The 20,874-nt window shown below is 40.8% G+C and overlaps 2 protein-coding genes and 1 long non-coding RNA gene across 4 annotated transcripts in view; 2 read left to right on the top strand and 1 right to left on the bottom strand.

Annotated features, from left to right (window-relative positions):
• Positions 1–6,354, top strand: part of LOC129454476 (uncharacterized) — a 51,302-nt gene extending 44,948 nt beyond the window's left edge. For both annotated transcript variants that reach the window (XM_055219011.2, XM_055219010.2), the window contains exon 3: positions 2,633–6,354. In XM_055219011.2, the coding sequence (XP_055074986.2) occupies positions 2,633–4,467 (1,835 nt within the window). In that variant the 3' untranslated portion in view covers positions 4,468–6,354. The remainder of the gene's footprint in view (positions 1–2,632) is intronic.
• The window catches only part of LOC129455158 (uncharacterized), a 181,095-nt gene that overhangs the window by 27,451 nt on the left and 132,770 nt on the right, over positions 1–20,874 (bottom strand). The gene's annotated exons all lie outside the window — the stretch shown is intronic.
• LOC141351411 (uncharacterized) lies at positions 14,221–20,551 on the top strand. The gene is made up of 3 exons (XR_012359671.1): positions 14,221–14,582; positions 19,814–19,845; positions 20,230–20,551. It is a non-coding gene; the product is annotated as an uncharacterized lncRNA (long non-coding RNA).

Below are 20,874 nucleotides of genomic sequence, written 5' to 3'. Positions count from 1 at the left end.
AAATCAGTATTTCTCCCGTCTCAGGAGAAACTGAGGGAATAATGCACGACCATTCAAAAACATGACTGGGGTTCTAACGATACACAGCGTAATGCAAATGGGTGAAGTTTCCCTTTAAGGCAGAGTAATAAATAGTGTATTTGCACTATAAAAGCGTTGAGAAAAGTTGATTTTTAGCAGTCATAAAACTGTAATCTAGTTGTTCGTTACCTGAACCGGGCGGCGACGATTTAGGATATTTACTTACCTTCAAAATCTTCCTTTATCCGCTTCAGTGAAATTGTCCAAAAGAAATTGTTCATAAATCCCCAAAAGTCCAAGGAAATGGAATATCCATGCCTTTTAATCCAAAATGATTTGTTTATCTCACAATCTTGACGTTTCTGACCGAATTACGATATAAATACTGTATACAGTTAGTTCACTAAAGGACATTCGTTCGAATCTCACTTTTCATTCACGAGTTATAATGAATATATTCGGATGTCACGTTTACTGTGCAACGTCTGAGGAACAAATATGCCCCCTTGTGGAATTTCAGCCGTTCCATAAGGGGTTAAAGCGGACGGAGTGCTAGAACCAACGAGCCGTAACTTAAGAAAATAACCATAATTTATACCTGTCTGTTAAAAAATGACACTGTAAACATCAGTTACAGCTTTAACTTGTTTTTAACTTGGCAAATAACCGTGGTATAAGCGGGATAATCCGCGGCTAGCCATGCATTAAAGGATTTTAATGCACAACGTAGAGGCGAAGAACTACCCGACTCGAAGCGGATTATCCCTTACATGTTTGCTTGTGCTTCACAGTGTTAAACTTCCCTTCTTTGTTCATTTTTATATCTATGTTCAGAATTTTAATGTAAAGGATGTGTGAGTTAAAGGAACAGTATGTAGGATTGTGGCCAAAAGTGGTATTGCAATCACAAAACTTGTGGGTAAACCTGGTACTGCAATCACACAACTGGTGGCCAATACACAAAATGACAACATAAACATCAGTTGAGGGCTGCAACTCCACTTTTCAAATTACAATATCCTGGCCAGACCACTGTTGTCAGTGATATAAGTATTTGAAATGAAAATGATTTCTTAATGTCTAGTGACATATAAGAGCCATTTTATGATTAATTGATACACATTTCTTACATACTGCTCCTTTAATTCCTGTGATGTTCAGTAGACCCGCAAATTAAAGATCATCTTCTCCACTTTGGATTTGGTGTCTTATATTAGGCTACATGATAATTGTGTAATATTAATGAAATAAAAGCCTATTTTAATTTTTAGACACTGCTTGTATCATATGAAAAATAATAATCTTTTTATATCGAGAACTGCAAATGAGAGTTAATTAATGGTCACCTTAAATGCGTACTAATTAAAAACTTTTACACCATTAAATTACTGTATGGTAATGTTAGCTATCAATAGTTGTCACATAATAGTTATTGGAAGAGTGGATCATTTTTCTCCTTTAATGCATGTGTTAGCCATGCATGAACTAAAGATTGTAAACAGGATAACAAAATTTTCAAAAACCCCAAAGCTCAAAATGTATCACACGACTAGATGGAGCAGACATTCCCATTTACAAAGAAAATCTGTTGAGGATTAAGAAAGTTATGATATTTTTAATATTAGAAATCAGAGGAAAAAGTTATATGGATGTCAATGGAAGGTGTATGACTGAAAATGCTGCTTATTCACATGTTTTTGCTTGTAAGTTTCTCATTTTATCAGATATTTGCATGAAATATTAACAGAAGGTAGAATTTTGTTAGTTCTTTCAAATTAAATCATAAACATTTACTGTTTTATTTGTAATGGGCATCAGGCCCATGGTAACAATGGTTTTTAGAACGATGCCTGCAGTGGACGTTCTGCGATTTATTTAAATACCTCCTCCATACATTTAGATTACCGTGTTTCAGTACCAAGATTAACGATATATATTTTGGCCCACCTACCTTTCCTTAGTCTCCAGAGTTTAGTGGAAGCACACCGACAGGTTTAAAAGTGACACAAACAGTTTCAAACAGTTTTCAAACAGGTGCTGTGAACTAAAAACACCTCCGGGTTGAAAGCTCAAAATATCAAACGCCTCCGTTGGTCAAACTTGATGTATTTATTGTCGTATTTAGTAAAAACATACAACAACATGCGGTGAGGAGTGGATATTGCAAGAGATGCATTGTTAAAGTCCAGAGCGGCGGTAACAGATTTTATGCCTCTGAATGTCGACTTCAGCATTGCTTTAAACAGCTTATTAAATTCTTCTGAGTAACTTTTGTCCTTGAGTTTAATGTTGAGTAAACCTGTATAAAAATCAGTCCAGTTTCCCCAGCTGTAAATGCCATTGGCTGTTAAAGTGTTTTCTTGCTTATAATAAACTGACATGTTGATAACAACTGTTTACGAGTACACTTTCAGAATGCTCTCAATTACATGAATATTTATACTGTATGTATCTGTGAGTGTGGTGGTGCTTATGGGGTGTCGGTCTGGGACGAGTGAGCATGAGGGGAAAATCACAGTATATTCACTACAAAAATCTAGACTACACCACTGTGCATCTTTGTGTAAATAAGACTGAAAAGAAAATTTTAATTGTATTATGTTTCTTTCAGATGTGAAGCATGAATCATGTTGTGATGGAGAAACGTCCTCAACATCAGAAGAGCGACTGACAGCACAAACTCTTTCCTGCATCACCTGTGGAAAGACATTCAGCTCACAGAGACATTTAGACACACATGAGAAAAAACACACAGAACAGAAACTCAGCTTTACTACTTTACAAGAGAAGAAACTTCATCATTCAAAAGAGCACGAAGAGAAGCAGCAGCAGTTTTACTGTGAGCAGTGTGGGATGAATTTTGTCTTCTTATCTCAGCTGAAAGTTCACATGAGGACACATAGTGGTGAAAAGTCTTTCTACTGCACTGAATGTGGAAATTACTTCAGCACCAAACAAAGTCTTGATGCTCATCAGAGAATTCACACAGGAGAAAAACCATACGAGTGTCCTCACTGTGAGATGAAATTCAGCCTTAAAACCTGTCTGAAGAAACATGTGTTTATACACACCAATGAGAGACCGTATCAGTGCAGTGAATGTGACAAAACCTTTAGGCATTCAGCTTCATTAAAAAGACACCAGAATATTCACTCTAAAGAGAAACTCTATCAATGTTCACATTGTGATAAACGTTTCTGTTATGAATCTAGTCTGATATGCCATGAGAGAATTCACACTGGAGAGAAACCGTATCACTGTATTATCTGCTGGAAGAGTTTTAATCTACATTACAAATTACTGTTACACCAGAGAACTCATACAGGTGAAAAACCTTACAAATGCTCTCAGTGTGAGAAGACGTTTACTCAGTCAGGTCACCTAAAAATCCATGAGAGAGTTCACACTGGAGAGAAACCTTACGCCTGCTCTCACTGTGCAAAGAGATTCAAGAATCCATCTTGTTTCAGAGTTCATCTGAGAATTCACACTGGAGAGAAACATCATCACTGTAGTGTCTGTGGGAAGAGTTTTAGGCGACATGATCAATTAATGAAACACCAGAGAACTCATACAGGTGAAAAGCCTTACAAATGCTCTCAGTGTGATAAGATGTTTAATCAGTCAAGTCACTTAAAAGCCCATGAGAAAGTTCACAGTGGAGAGAAACCTCATCACTGTAGTGTCTGTGGGAAGAGTTTTAATCTACGTGACAAATTAGTAAAGCACCAGAGAACTCATACAGGCGAAAAACCTTACAAATGCTCTAAGTGTGACAAGATGTTTACTCGGTCAAGTACATTAAAAATCCATGAGAGAATTCACACTGGAGAGAAACCTTACGCCTGCTCACACTGTGAAAAGAGATTCAATAATCCATCTCATTTCAGAGTTCATCTGAGAATTCACACTGGAGAGAAACCTCATCACTGTAGTATCTGTGGGATGAGTTTTAATCTACGTGACAAATTAGTAAATCACCAGAGAATTCATACAGGCGAAAAACCTTACAAATGCTCTCAGTGTGAGAAGACGTTTACTCGGTCAAGTACCTTAAAAATCCATCAGAGAATTCACACTGGAGAGAAACCTTACGCCTGTTCGATCTGTGGAAAGAGATTCACTTATCCATCTCATTTCAGAGTTCATCTGAGAATTCACACTGGAGAGAAACCTCATCACTGTAGTCTCTGTGGGAAAAGTTTTAATCGACATGAGAATTTGGTGAATCACCAGAGAACTCATACAGGTGAAAAACCTTTCAAATGCTCTCAGTGTGAGAAGAAGTTTAATTCGCCAAGTAACTTAAAAATCCATGAGAGACTTCATACAGGAGAGAAACCTTACGTCTGCTCGATCTGTGGAGAGAGATTTACTCATCATGGAAGTCTTCAGTATCATCAGAAGAAACACACTGAAGAACAAACTACACTTAAATCATCATAGTGGCTTAACCCTTATGTACTTTTGGGGACATTTTCATCCACTATGGGGTGCTTTTGAGTGGTAATTTGGCCACACACCTTTCTCTGTGTTTCAGCAAAAAAAAGACAGAAGGGTCTTAGAAGGTTAATTAAATTGTCATTCATTTATTCATTTTAGAAATCATGTTTTTTCTTATTTTTCTTATTCTTTTATATTATATTCAATTCATTTGATCTAGTTACTCTATTCTACATTATTTTTCTTAATATTGTTTAAATCTTATGTTGACACTGCTGTATTGTCTTTTAATGATGATTTGAGTCTTCAGTGTTCTCAATTTCAAGGTTTTCACAAAAATGTGTTTTCCATTTGAAATCATTCCTAAAAAATCTATTTTTTAAAGCTCACGTAACACACGCTGTTTCTGCATTTCTGATATTAATCTGGAGTACCTATAGAGTAGTATGACATCCTTTATATCTCTGAAGAGTCTTTAGTTTAATTAGATTTATAAAAGAAAGATTAGCTTTACCGAATCTTTCCGATAACGTACGAAAAAATGAAGAAGGAGGAGTTATAACACGGGAGGAGCGAGTACGAGTCATGCAACACTATACAACACTGTTTTAACTTATGATTCACTACATGTTTGTGTCATTTATATAATATACACGCGCCTATTTCCAACATAAGACAGAAGTCTTACTTACCACGTGTAACTCGTCATGACCCGGTTCTGAAAATCCACCGCATCAAACACACACGCAAAACTCCGCTGCTAATCCGGATAATAAACTATATCCATTGTTTCCATAAGGCTGGATGTCTTCTCCTTACATCCAAAAACACACTTCTTGTTGTGCCATTGTTGACTTTTGAAATTAAACAATGCTGAGTGGCGTAATAAGCTATTAGCAAGCTCTAGCGTCTCCCGCTGACTGACGGTTGGGCGGGGTTTTCCGGGGGAAGTTTTCCGGCGGAAGCCCATATAAAGAAGTGATACGTATCGAAAACCCCTGAAACGTCAGTTAGAACCGTAATCGAAAAAAATTAGCCGAAATTTGTACGAACCCTGGCGAAGTGCATTCGGCACAGAAATACTCTGAAACACGCCCAACTGCATTTTTGACACTTTGCCTACGTTTAGCATGAGGTAACAACTCTATAACTGTGTTAATAAGTCAGAATGCTTGAAATACCATTAAACCCCCCCTTTAATATCTCAAGACTCCTGCTATTGAAAACAGGTCCATCCACACCAGCTAGCATGTTGGCTTAGCACACATCAAAACACGAAAAAATAATTGGAGAAAAAAAATGGTTTAAGTCCTAAATTACCATGTGATCTGATGTGTCTCTCACCCTCCTCTCCACCTTTAAGCTCAGAGGACCTTAAAGCTCATTCCTAAACTGTACATGAAATGCTACATTCTAGATGCACAAAGAATCTGAATCTGGTCTTGTTTGATGTCATTTGAAATGTCTCAGTGCAAGTGGTACAATGGTTTTACTCGTATAATAACAGAAATCAATGTTAAAGTGTAACAGTAAATTAAGCAAACTTAACTAAATGTTGGAACACACCTCATACCTTAGAAATATAAACCAGTTCCCCACTTTATGCAGATTAAGTACAGCCCCTGAGTTCACAACTCAATTAGTACTAAATCCCTTAATTTGGTCTGACGAATCAGTTAACTCTGCCTACCAGGGTTAAATATTGGCATATCGACTGCCATTAATTATGAACAGGCAAATATGAACAAATCAAATCACAAAAAATACTATTGCGATTAAAATAGCAACAAACATGTAAAACATCTAAATTGTATTAAACTCATGACACTGTGTGTCTGAAACCATCTTGTGAAATAAACGCATGATTTAATAAAGGCAGATTAATGCAGACTCTGTTGTAATTAGATTTTGTGTCTTTACCTCAGACAGATGACGTCTTGTTGCAGTTTTACTTTTGTTCTGAGTGTTTAACTTCAGCAGCGCTGCACAGACCAATCAACGTATGACATTAAAGGGGCAATGTCGAATTTTTTTTTTTATACTGTTGTCTGAGGTCTACTTATGATGTTTGCATGGTTTGTACAATCAAAAACATCAAAAGCAATAAGTAATAGGCTATTTTGTGACATGGTTCTGATGCTGTCTGGAGAAAAGCTTTATTTAAAGGGGCAGGCCGCATTGAAGACCTGGACATAAAGCCCACTGCTATGATTGGATAGCTTCATTCCCCGTCAATAAATAAAAAATAGCAGCCGAACACAAATATGTTTGAGCCACAAAAAGATTCTGGGTGCTAAAGATGATACACATAAATGACAAGACGTATAGTAAAGTAGAAACAAAACTTTAAACTCGACGTGACTAAATTACCACAGACGCGCATCAGAATAAACTGCCGCTGATAAATCCTTATCAATAACTTTGTGTATTTCTATTGTGCTTGTGAGGTTGCTCTTACATACAAGTAACGTTATATAACACAGTTATATGATAAAAAAGCTGGACATGGGCGGAGCGTGTGTAAGGCTGGGGAAGGCTTAGGATGCTGCGAGGATGTTTGAGAAACGGACAACGAGAAATCCTGCCGTCATCAGCAACAAAGCAGCTGTAGGAATACTGTGCGCAAGACAAAGGCTATATAATTAATAAATGACCATGTTTTAAATCTAATTGTGATTACATTATTTAAAATTTAATTCATATTAAATCTTATTAAATTCATATTTTTATGACGAATATTCGGTACACGCCTAAAACAATGCAGCGTAATGATAGTAGTAGGTTAATATTAGCTTTTGCAGGCAGCCAACATTTTAAGCATTTTACAAACTTGGACTTATGCACGTATTTCAAGACTGTACGTTATGTTTTACAGATCAGAACAACAACAATGCATCAAATTCACAGTCGAAATAACAACAGCATTAACCTTTAAAGACATTTTAATACGAGGTCCAAACGCAGGATTTTGCTTCATTAGGTAAGGCAATGGCTATTTATTATTATTGACTGCCATGCCAAATACACTATGCCTGCTTTATTTTAAAAGTAACAATATTTTCTGAACATATAGCTTTTTTGTATAAATGTATGGGGAGCGTTTATGCTTGGAGGTGTAGACTGTTGCTATGGCAGGTGGCACCTTGGAGGTTTTGGACCTTTATTAATCGTTTAATGTTTTTAGTAAATTAAAACGATATACGTGTTTAGACACTGATGTTACTACAGGACATATCAAGCGATCTCTAACAAAGCAATAGTAAAACGTAGTTACTTAAATAAAGTAAAATTTTTACTAACTGTGTATACTGTTGTGTCAATGTGTGCCAGATTCAATATTAGTGGTGCTTTTCAGTAGCACCTGCGAATGTGTAGTAGACGTAGTAGATAATGCGCATGCGCAAATTATAATTCTGTTTTGCAACGATTTACGACACTGCATGATTTGTTCCACGCATGTGCACCTTTGTAACGTGAAACTTCAAAATCCGCGAAAGAAAATGAAGTGCAGCGGAATAAACAAGAAGTTCATCCTTTACGCTGCCGTTAGGCCACTAGCGTAGCCAGGATTCACAATGTGGGTGGGCCCAGAGAAAATCAGGTGGGCCTTAACCAAAAAAGCATCTGTTATCAAAATATACAAACACACAACTACACCAGTTTCAATATATCACCGTTTAATAAGAACAAACGCCTGTATGTGCCATAATTTAACAATCTAAGCGCAATGTGCAATAAACCAATAAGAGTCTCATCTCCTTTACAAGCCAGTTGCGCTTGCCTTGCGCCATCCCGATTCCATATTTTGGCAGAATTTGTAAACTAAAAAACTGAGCAGAGGAAGAAGACCACCCGTTTAAGATTGATATTAAAAAAATGGGTTGTTTTTATTTGTAATGAAATTGTTATTCTTTGGTATTAAAACCTTTAAAAGTCGTTTTCTTTCAGTCATGATCATTCAAGTAAAAATTGCTGCAAATGTATTGATAGCTGCAAATGTATTTTAATTGCTGCAAATGTATTGATAGCCCAGATGATCAGTGTTATCTCAAAGAATATTCAAATATGCAAGAAAAGCTTTAGGTCTACTTTAAAAATACTCTAAATAGTAGCTTAATTTGTTGGTATTTGAAAAGTTTTGTTGCAAAAGAAATCTCGTTTTTTGGTTGTGCATTCCAATTAATATAAATTCAACTGCGGTTGGTTTGTTTTGATTTAAACCTTCATAACTTAAAAAATACAGCTAAGTAGCACTATAAAACAAAATAATAACATGATAACATAATAATAATTTGACAAAAATGTTAAAAACGGAGTTCTCTCGTTTTGCAACGAAATTCTTCATTTAAACCTTTAAAAGTCGTTTTCTTCAGTCATGGAAGTAAAAATAGCAGGCTTTTAATTATTGTAAATGTATGGATAGCCTACATGATCAGTAATCTCAAAGAATAATTTACAAATATGCAAGAAAAGGTTTGTACTTTAAAAATAGTTTATTTGTAACAATAAATAATTTATAAACGCAATTTCAGCACTAGAACAGGGCTGTGGGTGTTTTGAAATGTAAGCATAACATAAAAACGGTTCTCATCTCATCATATCCACAGGTACAAAGTCATCATATATAATAAATCTTTAGGGTAGCATTAAAAAAATTCTAAATAAATGCAATATTTGCATTTGTTTAAAGCAAAACATTTAATTACTTACCAGGCTACAGGGGAAGCAGGTTTTTACGCCTAGTTCTAACGTCTCATAATCGGTCCTCATTTATGTCCAAGACACACAATAATAATCTTTAAAATATTTTAACATTTTAATCCTTTGATTTTTCATATTTTAAAAGTTTGTGTGCTGCTGCGCATCCATGTGATAAGCAAATGCGCGTTGCCGTTTATAGGCGCGTATGCGCTCATTAAATAACAAAAGCAATATTTCTCCATTGGCAGGTTTTAGTTGCTCAGTGGCGTAGGCTAGTCTATTTTATTTGCCTCAAAATAGCAAAGCACCAACTATGCGCAACACACATCGTTTTCAGACCAGAAGGCTCATGGGCGCAAATGTTATCTGCATCTGCAAGACTTTTCTTTTTTTAGCTGCTGAACAAACACCTCAGGTTCAGAAACCTCAACGGTAATGTTAAAGGGTGCACCATGAAGCTGTAATAAAGTCTTCTCACCGAAGGTCTTCGTGACCTTCATTCTAAGACAATGAAGCAGCGCAGCTTTCATTATTCCTTACGTGTCAGCCTTAAACCGGGTGTTAATTTCTATGATGTGGGGTGTAGGAGGGGCCAGGAGGCTGTTCGAAATGCGCTATTTGCACTACTATTTACAAAATTAACTTATTTCTTATTATAATAGCAAACACCCATAGCTACGCGACTGCGTTAGGCGATATTTAGTTGACGGCTGGTGGATGCGGCGTTAAAGAAGGTCTCACGAATGGCTGCAAATTTCGTTATAAGAGGTAAGTGAGTGTGGGTATTTGAAATAATATTAGCAGCATTGTTTTAGTTAACACGTGTGAGCATTTCAGTAGCAACGCTCCATCTAACGTTGGTCAGACATAGTAACCGCATTTTTCACCACACATATGGTTGCATCCTTGAACAAAAACACATGTGCACATAAATGCTGTATGTAATACCAAAAAGCAGCAAGATCATTACTTAACAAACATTGCTTGTCTATTACAGAAAGTAAATTATTCTAGACTGGTCCCAGTGCAAAATTCATGAGGCTGGTTGTGCTGTCTGAGGAGCAGAGGTGGGCTGTCCTGGAGAAGTGCCACAACAACCCTGGTACAGGGAACCATGGGGGCATGAGAGCGACCATGGACAGGGTTGTTGTGGGGTCCTACTGGGATAACATAAAGGCAGATGTGGCAGATTGGGTACTTTTTTGTAACTATCATGGAATTTATCACTATGGCCTTCATGCAATGAATTGATTTAGTGGCTTTGGTCTAAATAATAAATGTATCCATCAGGTCAAAAGCTGTCACAGATGCCAAAAGAATGGCCCCATAAAGACTGTCTCCTGCCCTTCACCCTATTAAAGTAGGGCTTACCTTTATGTTCTACTTGAAGCAACTAGTTATGTATAAGGTGATGTGGTAATATAACATATCTCTACAGGTCAAAGAGCCATGGGAGGTGGTCGGTATGGATCTCATTGGTCCACTGAAAAACAACATGAAAGACCATCAATTTGTCCTCACGGTGACAGACCTGTTCACCAAGTGGGTTATCTCTGAGCCTTTGAAGTGTGGCTCCAGCACTGAGACGGCTGACGCGCTTGTATCAAAGCTCTACACATTTGGTATGATCCAGAAAATCATCACTGACAGGGGCCGTGCATTTGTTAACAAGGTATCCTTATTACCCTCTCCCTTCACACAGGACACATGACGACATCACAATTCATGCTGTTTTTGGAGGTCATTAGTCATTTCTGAGACCAATAAATATTGAAAATAATCATGTGTGTGAATTATGTACAGCTTAATGCACACATATTTGTAGCGCTGAACATCAAGCATGCCATCAAAAGTGCATACCATCCCCAGTCAAACGGCCAAGTAAGTGTGCCATCATGACATCCCACAAAAAGTAAAGTTTAGCCAGTGTATACTAAAGTGCATGTAGTAATTACTTTCTATATTGAAGAATGAGAGAACTAATCAAAATCTAAGGAGAAAATGTGTTAATCGGAACCAGGATGATTTGGACTTCCACCTGCAGGCCATAGTTTATGGAATAAACACTGCAAAACAGGTTATTATTTAAAATACCTATATTGCATACATATTTTATAAGTTTTATTTTGTGGTTCAATGCAATCTAACAAAACATTTGGTTTCAAATTAGAAATCCACTAAGTACACCCCGTACTTTTTAAAGGGATAGTTCGGCCAAAAACGATATTAAACCCATGATTTACTCACCCCCAAGCTGTCCGAGTTGCATATGTCCATCGTTTTTCAGACAAACACATTTTCGGATATTTTAGAAAATATTTTAGATATTTCTGTTCATTAAATGTTATGTTACGGGGTCCAGCAATAGTCCACGACCTTCAAGTCCAAAAAAGTGCGTCCATCCTTCACAAATTAAATCCAAACGGCTCCAGGATGATAAACAAAGGTCTTCTGGGGGTAATCCGTGCGGTGTTTTTGTAGAAATATCCATATTTAAAATGTTATTAACTTTATAAACTAGCTTCCGGTAGCGCCGCCATTTTGGAGTGATGCGCATTCAGGATGAGAGCTTACGCAGCGTACAGAGTTTCTCTGCTGCTGCTCGGTGCCCCCGCCCTCCGAATTTGTCATACGTCACTAAGAAAAGTGCGTACACTACGCTAATCCTCTCTCCTGAGTCTAAGATGGCGGCGCTACCGGAAGCTAGTTTATAACGTTAATAACATTTTAAATATGGATATTTCTATAACAACACCGCACGGATTACCCACAGAAGACCTTTGTTTATCATCCTGGAGCCGTTTGGATTTAATTTGTGAAGGATGGACGCACTTTTTTGGACTTGAAGGTCGTGGACTATTGCTGGACCCCGTAACATAACATTTAATGAACAGAAATATCTAAAATATTTTCTAAAATATCCGAAAATGTGTTTGTCTGAAAAACGATGGACATATGCAACTCGGACAGCTTGGGGGTGAGTAAGTCATGGGTTTGATGTCGTTTTTGGCCGAACTATCCCTTTAATTTTCAATAGGCATCCCCGTCTTCCACAGGCATTAAATGGCTGTGAAACAGACACTGCCTTTGAATTGGCGGACCCAGAGGACGAGTCAAGGCCCTCAATGATACGGTTTGTTTAGAGTCGGTGGATGGCATGTTCAATTTGAATAAGAATGTTTGCATAGAAATTAATGTATCCTCATCTTTAAGGTACGTAAAAACATTGAAAAGGCAGGGGACGAGGTCCTTATTGGGGAGCTGAAAAAGAAGGTGAGGAAAGGAAATTGTTTGCAGGACCTCCATCAAGGGCCATTCACCATCACATCCCTGACAGAGAAGGGTGTGGCAAGCGTCGCTATGTTAGGGAAAAAGCAGAAGGTGAATGTTGCACAGCTAAGGCCCTACTTTCGGCCACAAGGTATAATAATAATCCAACTTGGTGACATAGCAAATATAAACGTGACACATGACAATGATGATTAGTATTTACTTTCCTGTTGTGTAGATCATAGCCATACTGAGGGCAGCCAAGTGGACTACCAGTATGCCAATAAAGGTCCATTGTGGTCCAAGAGGTTGTGTCCACAGCAAGAAAGTGGTGAGTGCCAAACTATCCTGGATAGTTCACATGCACAGCTTGTTGGTGTGCTTTAAATAATAAATGCGTGATTGCTTATTCCTAACTTTGATTTTGTATTTGTATTTACCTTAATGAATTGCACATTTTCCCAAATACTTTGTTCTTTTCATGGGTTCTTATCAAAATCTTTTGATCTTTTCATGGGATAACACTATAGAAATGAAACTGTGATGCTAAGGTATTCTGTGTACAGCATAACTAAGTTCACTTTTGTTGCCAGCTGTTTAGATGTTAATGGTAATGTTGAGTTATTTTCAGAGGATAATAAATCTATATTGCAAACAAAAAACTGTACAATGACAACCATAAGATGCATCAAATTGACATTTCTATAGTACTTTCCAATGAAAAGATATAACAGAGTATTTGCTAAAATGTGAGTTCTCTTTCAGTCGGTCACTACAACGTCACGTCGTGACCGACGAATTGGGAACTCGCTTAGAGAGACCAATTTGCTTCGTATACTACTAAAACGCCAATGAACTTGGCATTGAGATATTTGCATAATGCTGGCGCCGCCCCGCCGGGTGCCTTTATAAGCAGCAGGTGCAAATAGGGAAATTAGCTTTTTCGCTTCGAAAGCCGGCTTTATCTGCTACTGAGAAGCTACTCTCTGCTCTTCTGGGAACGGTTGCTGAGGTTGATTGACAAGCAGTACTTACACAGCGCACACTCGCAGTATTCCACTGCTCTGCATATTTTTTGTTTTGAGTTTAGTGTGTGCGTTGCCTTTCCCTGTGCGCATCATCAGCTGAGCACCTAAAGAGTGATTTCCCTAAAGAGTGATACGTGAGAGCTCTGTGTCTTTTTAAAGACAGCCACTCTCTCGTATATTCGGAGATCAGCGTCCTTTTCAGGATTGCTTTTTGTCCGTGCGATCTTGGATGCAAGAAGTATAAGGGTTCCAGTGACGGTCACGAGCACTGTCTTCGTGCTTGGGCATCAAGCACTCTGAGGCTGCGTTCGTGGAGAGTTTTTATTCTCTCTGTGAGAGCATAACCCTCTTGGATTGCGGAGATGGCTGACGTTTCTACGGGAATGCTGTCCGCGCCTTTGCAGTGCTGACACCGCCATGGTGCGGCTGTCAAACGCTCGCAGGACGTTCTTCGCATCACTACGCTGAGTAGGACAGAGGATGCATCCTCCACCTACCGGCCTTTCATCCTCAGCCGGTTGAGGCTCCGGTGGAGCTCCGCTGCGCAGACTGAGGGGATGTCCTAGGTCATGCCCCGGCGAAGGAGAGCTGCCCCGGGTCCACCACGCCGGCTCCTCAGTCTGCCTCTCGCCGTCGACGTCCTGCGGCGACCACCTCCATTCCCCTTCTCGGACAAAATCTCGGCAGCGCGGGGGAACCGGTTGTCAGCAGCTCGCCCCTGGTTCGCTTAGCCGCTTCCTGTGAAATCGGGAGTTTAAGTGGCCAGTAACGGGTGACCCGGATTGGCAGAGGATCACTCTTCAGGAGATGGTGATTCGCTCCTTCCCCCGATAGAGGGTCGGGTGGAAAATTCTTAGTTTGCATGTGTTCCAACGGCTGTTTAGCCGGTACCCACTTAACCACACATAAGAGTGCATTCCTCTTCCCTCTCCAGGTCTCCAGAGGATCGAGAGAGCTGTGAGTGGGCACACACCAGCTCACCCTACCTCTCCTCTATCGCCAGCGGGTGTTCTGAGGAGTCCGAGCCCTCCACTGAGGAGACCGGACCACCAGCACCCTCATCGGAGTCTGCGCTCTCAGCAGAGGAGACCAGACGACCGTCACCTTCAGCGAGCTCAGGTCAGTGTCACACACACATACTGTAGATGTTTATGCTGTCAAAGCAGACGCACCGGCAGTCTCACCTCTTTCGCTTCGCTGCCCCACCGCGGGTACTTCGGTAGTGTCGTTAATTCTCCTCGTACGGTGCCTGGGTGCTTGGCTTCAGTTCCCAGCCCGTTTCGTTGGGTTTTATGCACAATCCGCCTCGGTTACGAAATACAATTACCGGCACATCCCCAAAATTCTCGGGCTTTCATTTCACTATAGTGAAAGTGTCCGGTGCACATGTTCTGCGTGCATAAGTCGATGTCCTGCTGGCGAAGGATGTATCTAGCCGGTCCCTCTTACCGAGATGATGATAGGGTTTTTCCAGCCTTTATCTCATAGTACCCAAAATACGCGGCGGGTTACGATCGATTTGATTTACGCACCGGCTCTACAAAGGTGATCTTTTTGGATGATAACGCAGAGGCTCGTATTTCAATATTCAGATCGGTTTGCAGCCTTAGACCTGTAAGACGTGTACTTTATGTGTCCATCTCCCCTCGCCTTAGACCGTTCTTTCGCTCTGCGTCGTGGGGTGGGCATATTAATATTAAGTACACCATTCGAGCTGTGGCTCTCTCTCCGTGTCTCCATGAAAGTGCTAGTCACGGCATTAAAATATCAGAGAGAGAGCGTTGTTCGCATTCTGCTTTTATTTACGTCGACTTATAATAGCCCGTTCTTGGCAGACGTGCGCGAACACAGAGAGTTAATGCTTCGGCATCTCGCTTGTTTAAGTCATCAGGTCGACTGGGAAAGAGCAACTTTGCCCCGTGCAGAGGATCCTTTTTCTCAGTATGGAATTAGACTCGATCGACTACTTGGTGTGTTTTACAAGACCGCGCAACCAGTCAGTTCTGAATTGCCTCGGCTTAATTCGAGGGAAGTACGCGGTCCCTCTGAAACAATTTCAGAAGCTCCTGGACATATGACAGCATGCTGCGGCTGTGACACTGCTCGAGCTGCGTCATATGAGACTGCTTCAGCGTTGGCTTTACGATCGAGTCTCGAGGAGAGCGTGGCGCACCGGCATACACTGTGTAAACACTACACCTGCGTGTCATTTCAATTTTACCCCGTAGTAGACCCAGCATTTCTGATAGCAAGATATGCCTCTGAGGGGTCTCCTGGCATTCTGTAGCATGCAATGCCCTAAGCACGGGATGATCAGCCACGTATGACGGGGTTGCAGTCTCTGGGGTGTGCATAGCACCCCAACTGCCGCGAGCGGTGCGCTGTATATCTGGGACTTGTACGCTCCGCTATGGAGATGCGAGGGAAGGATGTATTAGTCGACACCGACAACATTGCGACTGTTGCATTATTTACCGTTAAGGCAGTTTTGCGCTCTCGTCACCTGTCGCATCTCGCTCGTCATCTCCTCCTTTGGAGTCAGAAGCATTTGAGGTCCCTTCGTGCCATTTACATCCCGGGTTCGCTCAATACAGCGGCAGACGCGTTCCCGAGCTGGGCGCCTCGGCGAATGGCGACTCCACCCCCAGACGGTCCAGCTAATTTGGAAGAAGTTCGGTTGTGCGTAGATAGATCTGTTTGCGTCGCCGGACGATACCCATTTATTCACTAACCGAGGGCAGCCTCGGCGTGGATGCGTTGGCACACATCTGGCCGCGGGGGGTGCGTAAATACGCATTCCTTCCAGTGAGCTTTATTGCGCAGACACTGTGCAAAGTCAGGCAGGACGGGGAGAGCCTTTTATTAATCGTCCGTACTGGACGACCAGGAATTGGTTTTCATAGTTAATGCTCCTCGCGACAGCCCTCCCTGGCGGTTTCCCCTGAGGGAAGGACTTTCTTTCTCAAGGTAGGGGCACATTTGGCACTCGCGCCCCGACCTGTGGGATCTCCATGTATGGTCGTTGAGCGTGCGCTAGGTTTAGGTGATTTATCGCAAGCGGTATCTAACACCATCGACGCGGTTCGAGCACCGTCCACATAGGTTAGATGGTAGGCTGTCCCTCCGCCATTAAAGTTGATATCGCCGCTATTTCTGCTCATCACTCACTATCAACGGCAGATCAGTTGGCCAGCATGATTTAGTTATTACATTTTAAGAGGCGCTCGCAGGCTAAACCCCTCGCGCCCTCCCTCTTTCCTCCTGAGACCTGTCCATGGTGCTGAAGCCTTCAGGTCTCCCATTTGAGCCTTTTGCAGTCTGCGAGTCTGAAGTTTTTATCAATGAAAACTTTGACCCTGATAGCATTGGCCTCCATGAAGAGAGTAGGGGATTTACATGCATTCTCTGTTGACGATTCGTGCCTTTAGTTTGGTCCTGCTGTCTCACTGAGACCCAGACCAGGCTACGTGCCCAAAGTTCCCACCACTCCCTTCAGAGATAAGGTGGTGAGCTTGCAAGCGCTGCCCCCGGGGGACGCAGAACCAACCGTGGCTTCGTTGTGCCCCGTACGCGCACTGCGACTCTACGTGGATCGCACGCAAAGCCTCAGGACCTCAGACCAGCTCTTTGTTTGTTGTGGCCAGCAGAAAGGGAAAGCTGTCACTAAGCAGAGGATGTCTCATTGGATAGTTGATACTATCGCCCTGGCTTATAATCTTCAGGGTATTTCTTGCCCCTTTAACTCATTCCCCGCCATTGACGAGTTATTCTGTCAATTATGAGTTAATATTTAACTAATAAATATGCCTTTCTGGACGAATTTCAAAGTGAAAGTGTAATACCGCTTTTATCCACTGGATGGCGCCAAAACCGAATTTATCAATTCGGAAGTTAAAAAGATTTCATGATTTATTTTAACTGCCTTTATGTTTGATAGTCATTCTGAGTCTGATATCTAACATAAATTTGTTCACAAAAACGCAATTTTTTAAGCTTTTTGCTCAAAATGTTGTATTTTTGAAGAGAAATATCCATTTTTCAGTGGTCAAATTAAGTGGAAAAAGTAAATATATAATGAAACGTTTTTTCCCCATTTTGTTTGTTTGTTTATTGTTTGTTTGAAAGCAAAGGGTGTGTTCTTTAATTTGATATAATTTGTATGTTTATATATTTATAGAAGATAATTTTTCCTGCAAGGAATTTTGTGTAACTTTTGTTAAAATCACAAAAATGCAGGTGGGCAACTTTTCTCAAATAGGCTGGCAGTGAATGAGTTAATTTGAGAGCGCACTCCACACGGAGTGTTGCCTCATTTTGGGCTGTCGCTCGTGGTTCCTCGCTACAGACATCTGCAGAGCTGCTGGTTGGGCGACACCTAATACGTTCATTAGATTTTACAGTGTTCGTATCGAGCCTGTATCCTCTCATGTTCTTTCCTCACCAGGGAGGGCACGGAGAGCAGACTCGCAGGTCGGCTTGCAGCCTCCGACTGAGGCTCCAAATTGAGTTTTCAGTATGGAAGGCCATCAGAGCAAAAATGCGTAATGGTTTGAATTGCTCTTCCTCCACTGCCTTGGCAGCCTTTGTTGCGGAGCATTGGCTGTCAGCCTTCACTAGCTGTATTCTTACGAACCTACGTGTTTGGCTTAGGCTCCACATTTTGTCCCATCGAGTTCCTTTGTGAGTATTATTCCGTGGGGTTAATCCTACCAGCCCACGTTTCCCTTAGCAGAGCACTGCTTAGCTTACACAGCCACGGCTATCCTTATTACTGTTTATTACTCCACCATTAGCCCTTAAGAGGGGTGGTGGCTTCCGCAGCATTCCTATACCGCTCAGATAGGGCGCTTCCCAGTCGCTGGCACTACTGTGGGGTTAAAGGAACATCTAGTGCCCGGCCTTCTGCCTTAAAACCTAATTCTCCTTCTCCTTAAGGGGAACCGGAGGGCTTTAGGCAGACACTGGAAGAGGTCAGCCCTCAGGGGCATTTTGGTAGGGATTCCCAATTTGTCGGTCACGACGTGACGTTGTAGTGACCGACTGAAAGGGAACGTCTCGGTTACGGATATAACCCTCGTTCCCTGAAGGAGGGAACGGAGAAGTCACGTCCCGTCGCCACAGGGCTGCTCCCTGCTGTTTATCGACCGGTCACATTTTCCCGGCTTTCTCAGCGAAAAGAAGCTAATTTCCCTATTTGCACCTGCTGCTTATAAAGGCACCTGGCAGGGCGGCGCCAGCATTATGCAAATATCTCAATGCCAAGTTCATTGGCGTTTTAGTAGTATACGAAGCAGATTGGTCTCTCTAAGCGAGTTCCCAATTCATCGGTCACGACGTGACGTCTCCGTTCCCTCCTTCAGGGAACGAGGGTTACATCCGTAACCGAGGCTTTTTTTTGTGACTTTTGTGAGATGTATGTATGTATATGAAATGCAGACATACTATTTTCTTCAGGGAATGGATGTCCACATTGCTGACCTATTTGAAGTCCCTAAATGGCTTAAAGTAATAGTCCACTCATTTACAATATTAAAATATGTTATTACCTTAACTAAGAATTGTTGATACATCCCTCTATCATCTGTGTGCGTGCACGTAAGCGCTGGAGCGCGCTGCGACGCTTCGATAGCATTTAGCTTAGCCCCATTCATTCAATGGTACCATTTAGAGATAAAGTTAGAAGTGACCAAACACATCAACGTTTTTCCTATTTAAGACGAGTAGTTATACGAGCAAGTTTGGTGGTACAAAATAAAACGTAGCGCTTTTCTAAGCGGATTTAAAAGAGGAACTATATTTTATGGCGTAATAGCACTTTTGGGAGTACTTTGACTCGCCTGAAAAGTCTGCTCCCCTTCTCCCTCTCATAATGGGAGAGGGAGGGTGTTACTGCGCCGAGTCGAAGTACTCCCAAAAGTGCTATTATGCCATAAAATGTAGCTCCTCTTTTAAATCACTTCTAACTTCATCTCTAAATTTTACCATTGAATGAATGGGGCTAAGCTAAATGCTATCAAAGCGTCGCAGCGCGCTCCAGCGCTTACGTGCACGCACACAGATGATAGAGGGATGTATCAACAATTCTTATTTAAGGTAATAACATATTTTAATATTGAAAATGAGTAGACTTTTCCTCTTTAAGTGAATATATGTCCAAGGAGATCTGACGTTGTTTTGGTTTGAGTAAAAGGTTTGAGTAAAAGCCTTGTTCTTTGTTTTCAGGTTTGAGTAAAAGCCTTGTTCTCCGTTTTCAGGTTTGAGTAAAAGCCTTGTTCTCCGTTTTCAGGTTTGAGTAACAGCCTTGTTCTCTGGCTCCAGGTTTGAGTAAAAGCCTTGTTCTCTGGTTTCAGGTTTGAGTAAAAGCCAAGTTCTCTGGCTTCAGGTTTGAGTAAAAGCCTTGTTCTCCATTTTCAGGTTTGAGTAAAAGCCTTGTTCTCTGTTTTCAGGTTTGAGTAAAAGCCTTGTTCTCCGTTTTCAGGTTTGAGTAAAAGCCTTGTTCTCCGTTTTCAGGTTTGAGTAACAGCCTTGTTCTCTGGCTCCAGGTTTGAGTAAAAGCCTTGTTCTCTGGTTTCAGGTTTGAGTAAAAGCCAAGTTCTCTGGCTTCAGGTTTGAGTAAAAGCCTTGTTCTCCATTTTCAGGTTTGAGTAAAAGCCTTGTTCTCTGTTTTCAGGTTTGAGTAAAAGCCTTGTTCTCCGTTTTCAGGTTTGAGTAAAAGCCTTGTTCTCTGGTTTCAGGTTTGAGTAAAAGCCAAGTACTCTGGCTTCAGGTTTGAGTAAAAGCCTTGTTCTCTGGCTTCAGGGTTGGACAAAGACATTATTCTGTGGATTCAGTTTTGCATAATTTTTTCCAGACAACTTGCAGGAGTAGTGGCCAATTGATCGTGGGAGGAGAAGACGTGCAAAGATTTTGATGTATTTTGCCTACTATGTAATTTTGGCATTTCATTTTGCTCAGCGGACACTATATGGTTGTCAACATCACATCTGAGTAACTGTGTATTAAAATTTTTTTTTTTTAATTTTTCCTATTTGTCCTACATCTCCATAATCTTTATTTTCTCTTTAACAGTATGCCGCATCTGTACTGGTGCCCAGTTTCATTTTTTGGATGTAAGTCGTAATTGATGCAATGTATGTATCCAAGAATGTTAAAAAACAAGCAATGCAAGACTCCAATATTACATGTCTATTACAGATGGACATAGCATCTATTGGAAGTGGTGGTGTCTCCAGATTCTGGAGAAATTTTTAATCTCAAGGTTGGACACATTTCAAGCAATAAAACATTGGTCTGCTTTATTTAAATTACCATTCTCTTACTTTTGAAAAGACATGGGCAGCACTTCGGACAGCGCTTTGCAGAGAAGGCAGAACAGCTGATAGCAGGCAACCTACCACCTATTTATAGGATT

The sequence above is a fragment of the Misgurnus anguillicaudatus genome, chromosome 20 (assembly GCF_027580225.2).
Source record: "Misgurnus anguillicaudatus chromosome 20, ASM2758022v2, whole genome shotgun sequence".
NCBI classification, from domain to species: Eukaryota; Metazoa; Chordata; class Actinopteri; order Cypriniformes; family Cobitidae; genus Misgurnus; species Misgurnus anguillicaudatus.
Note: the sequence above shows the minus strand (reverse complement) of the source record. Positions and strands in the feature narration are given on the sequence as shown.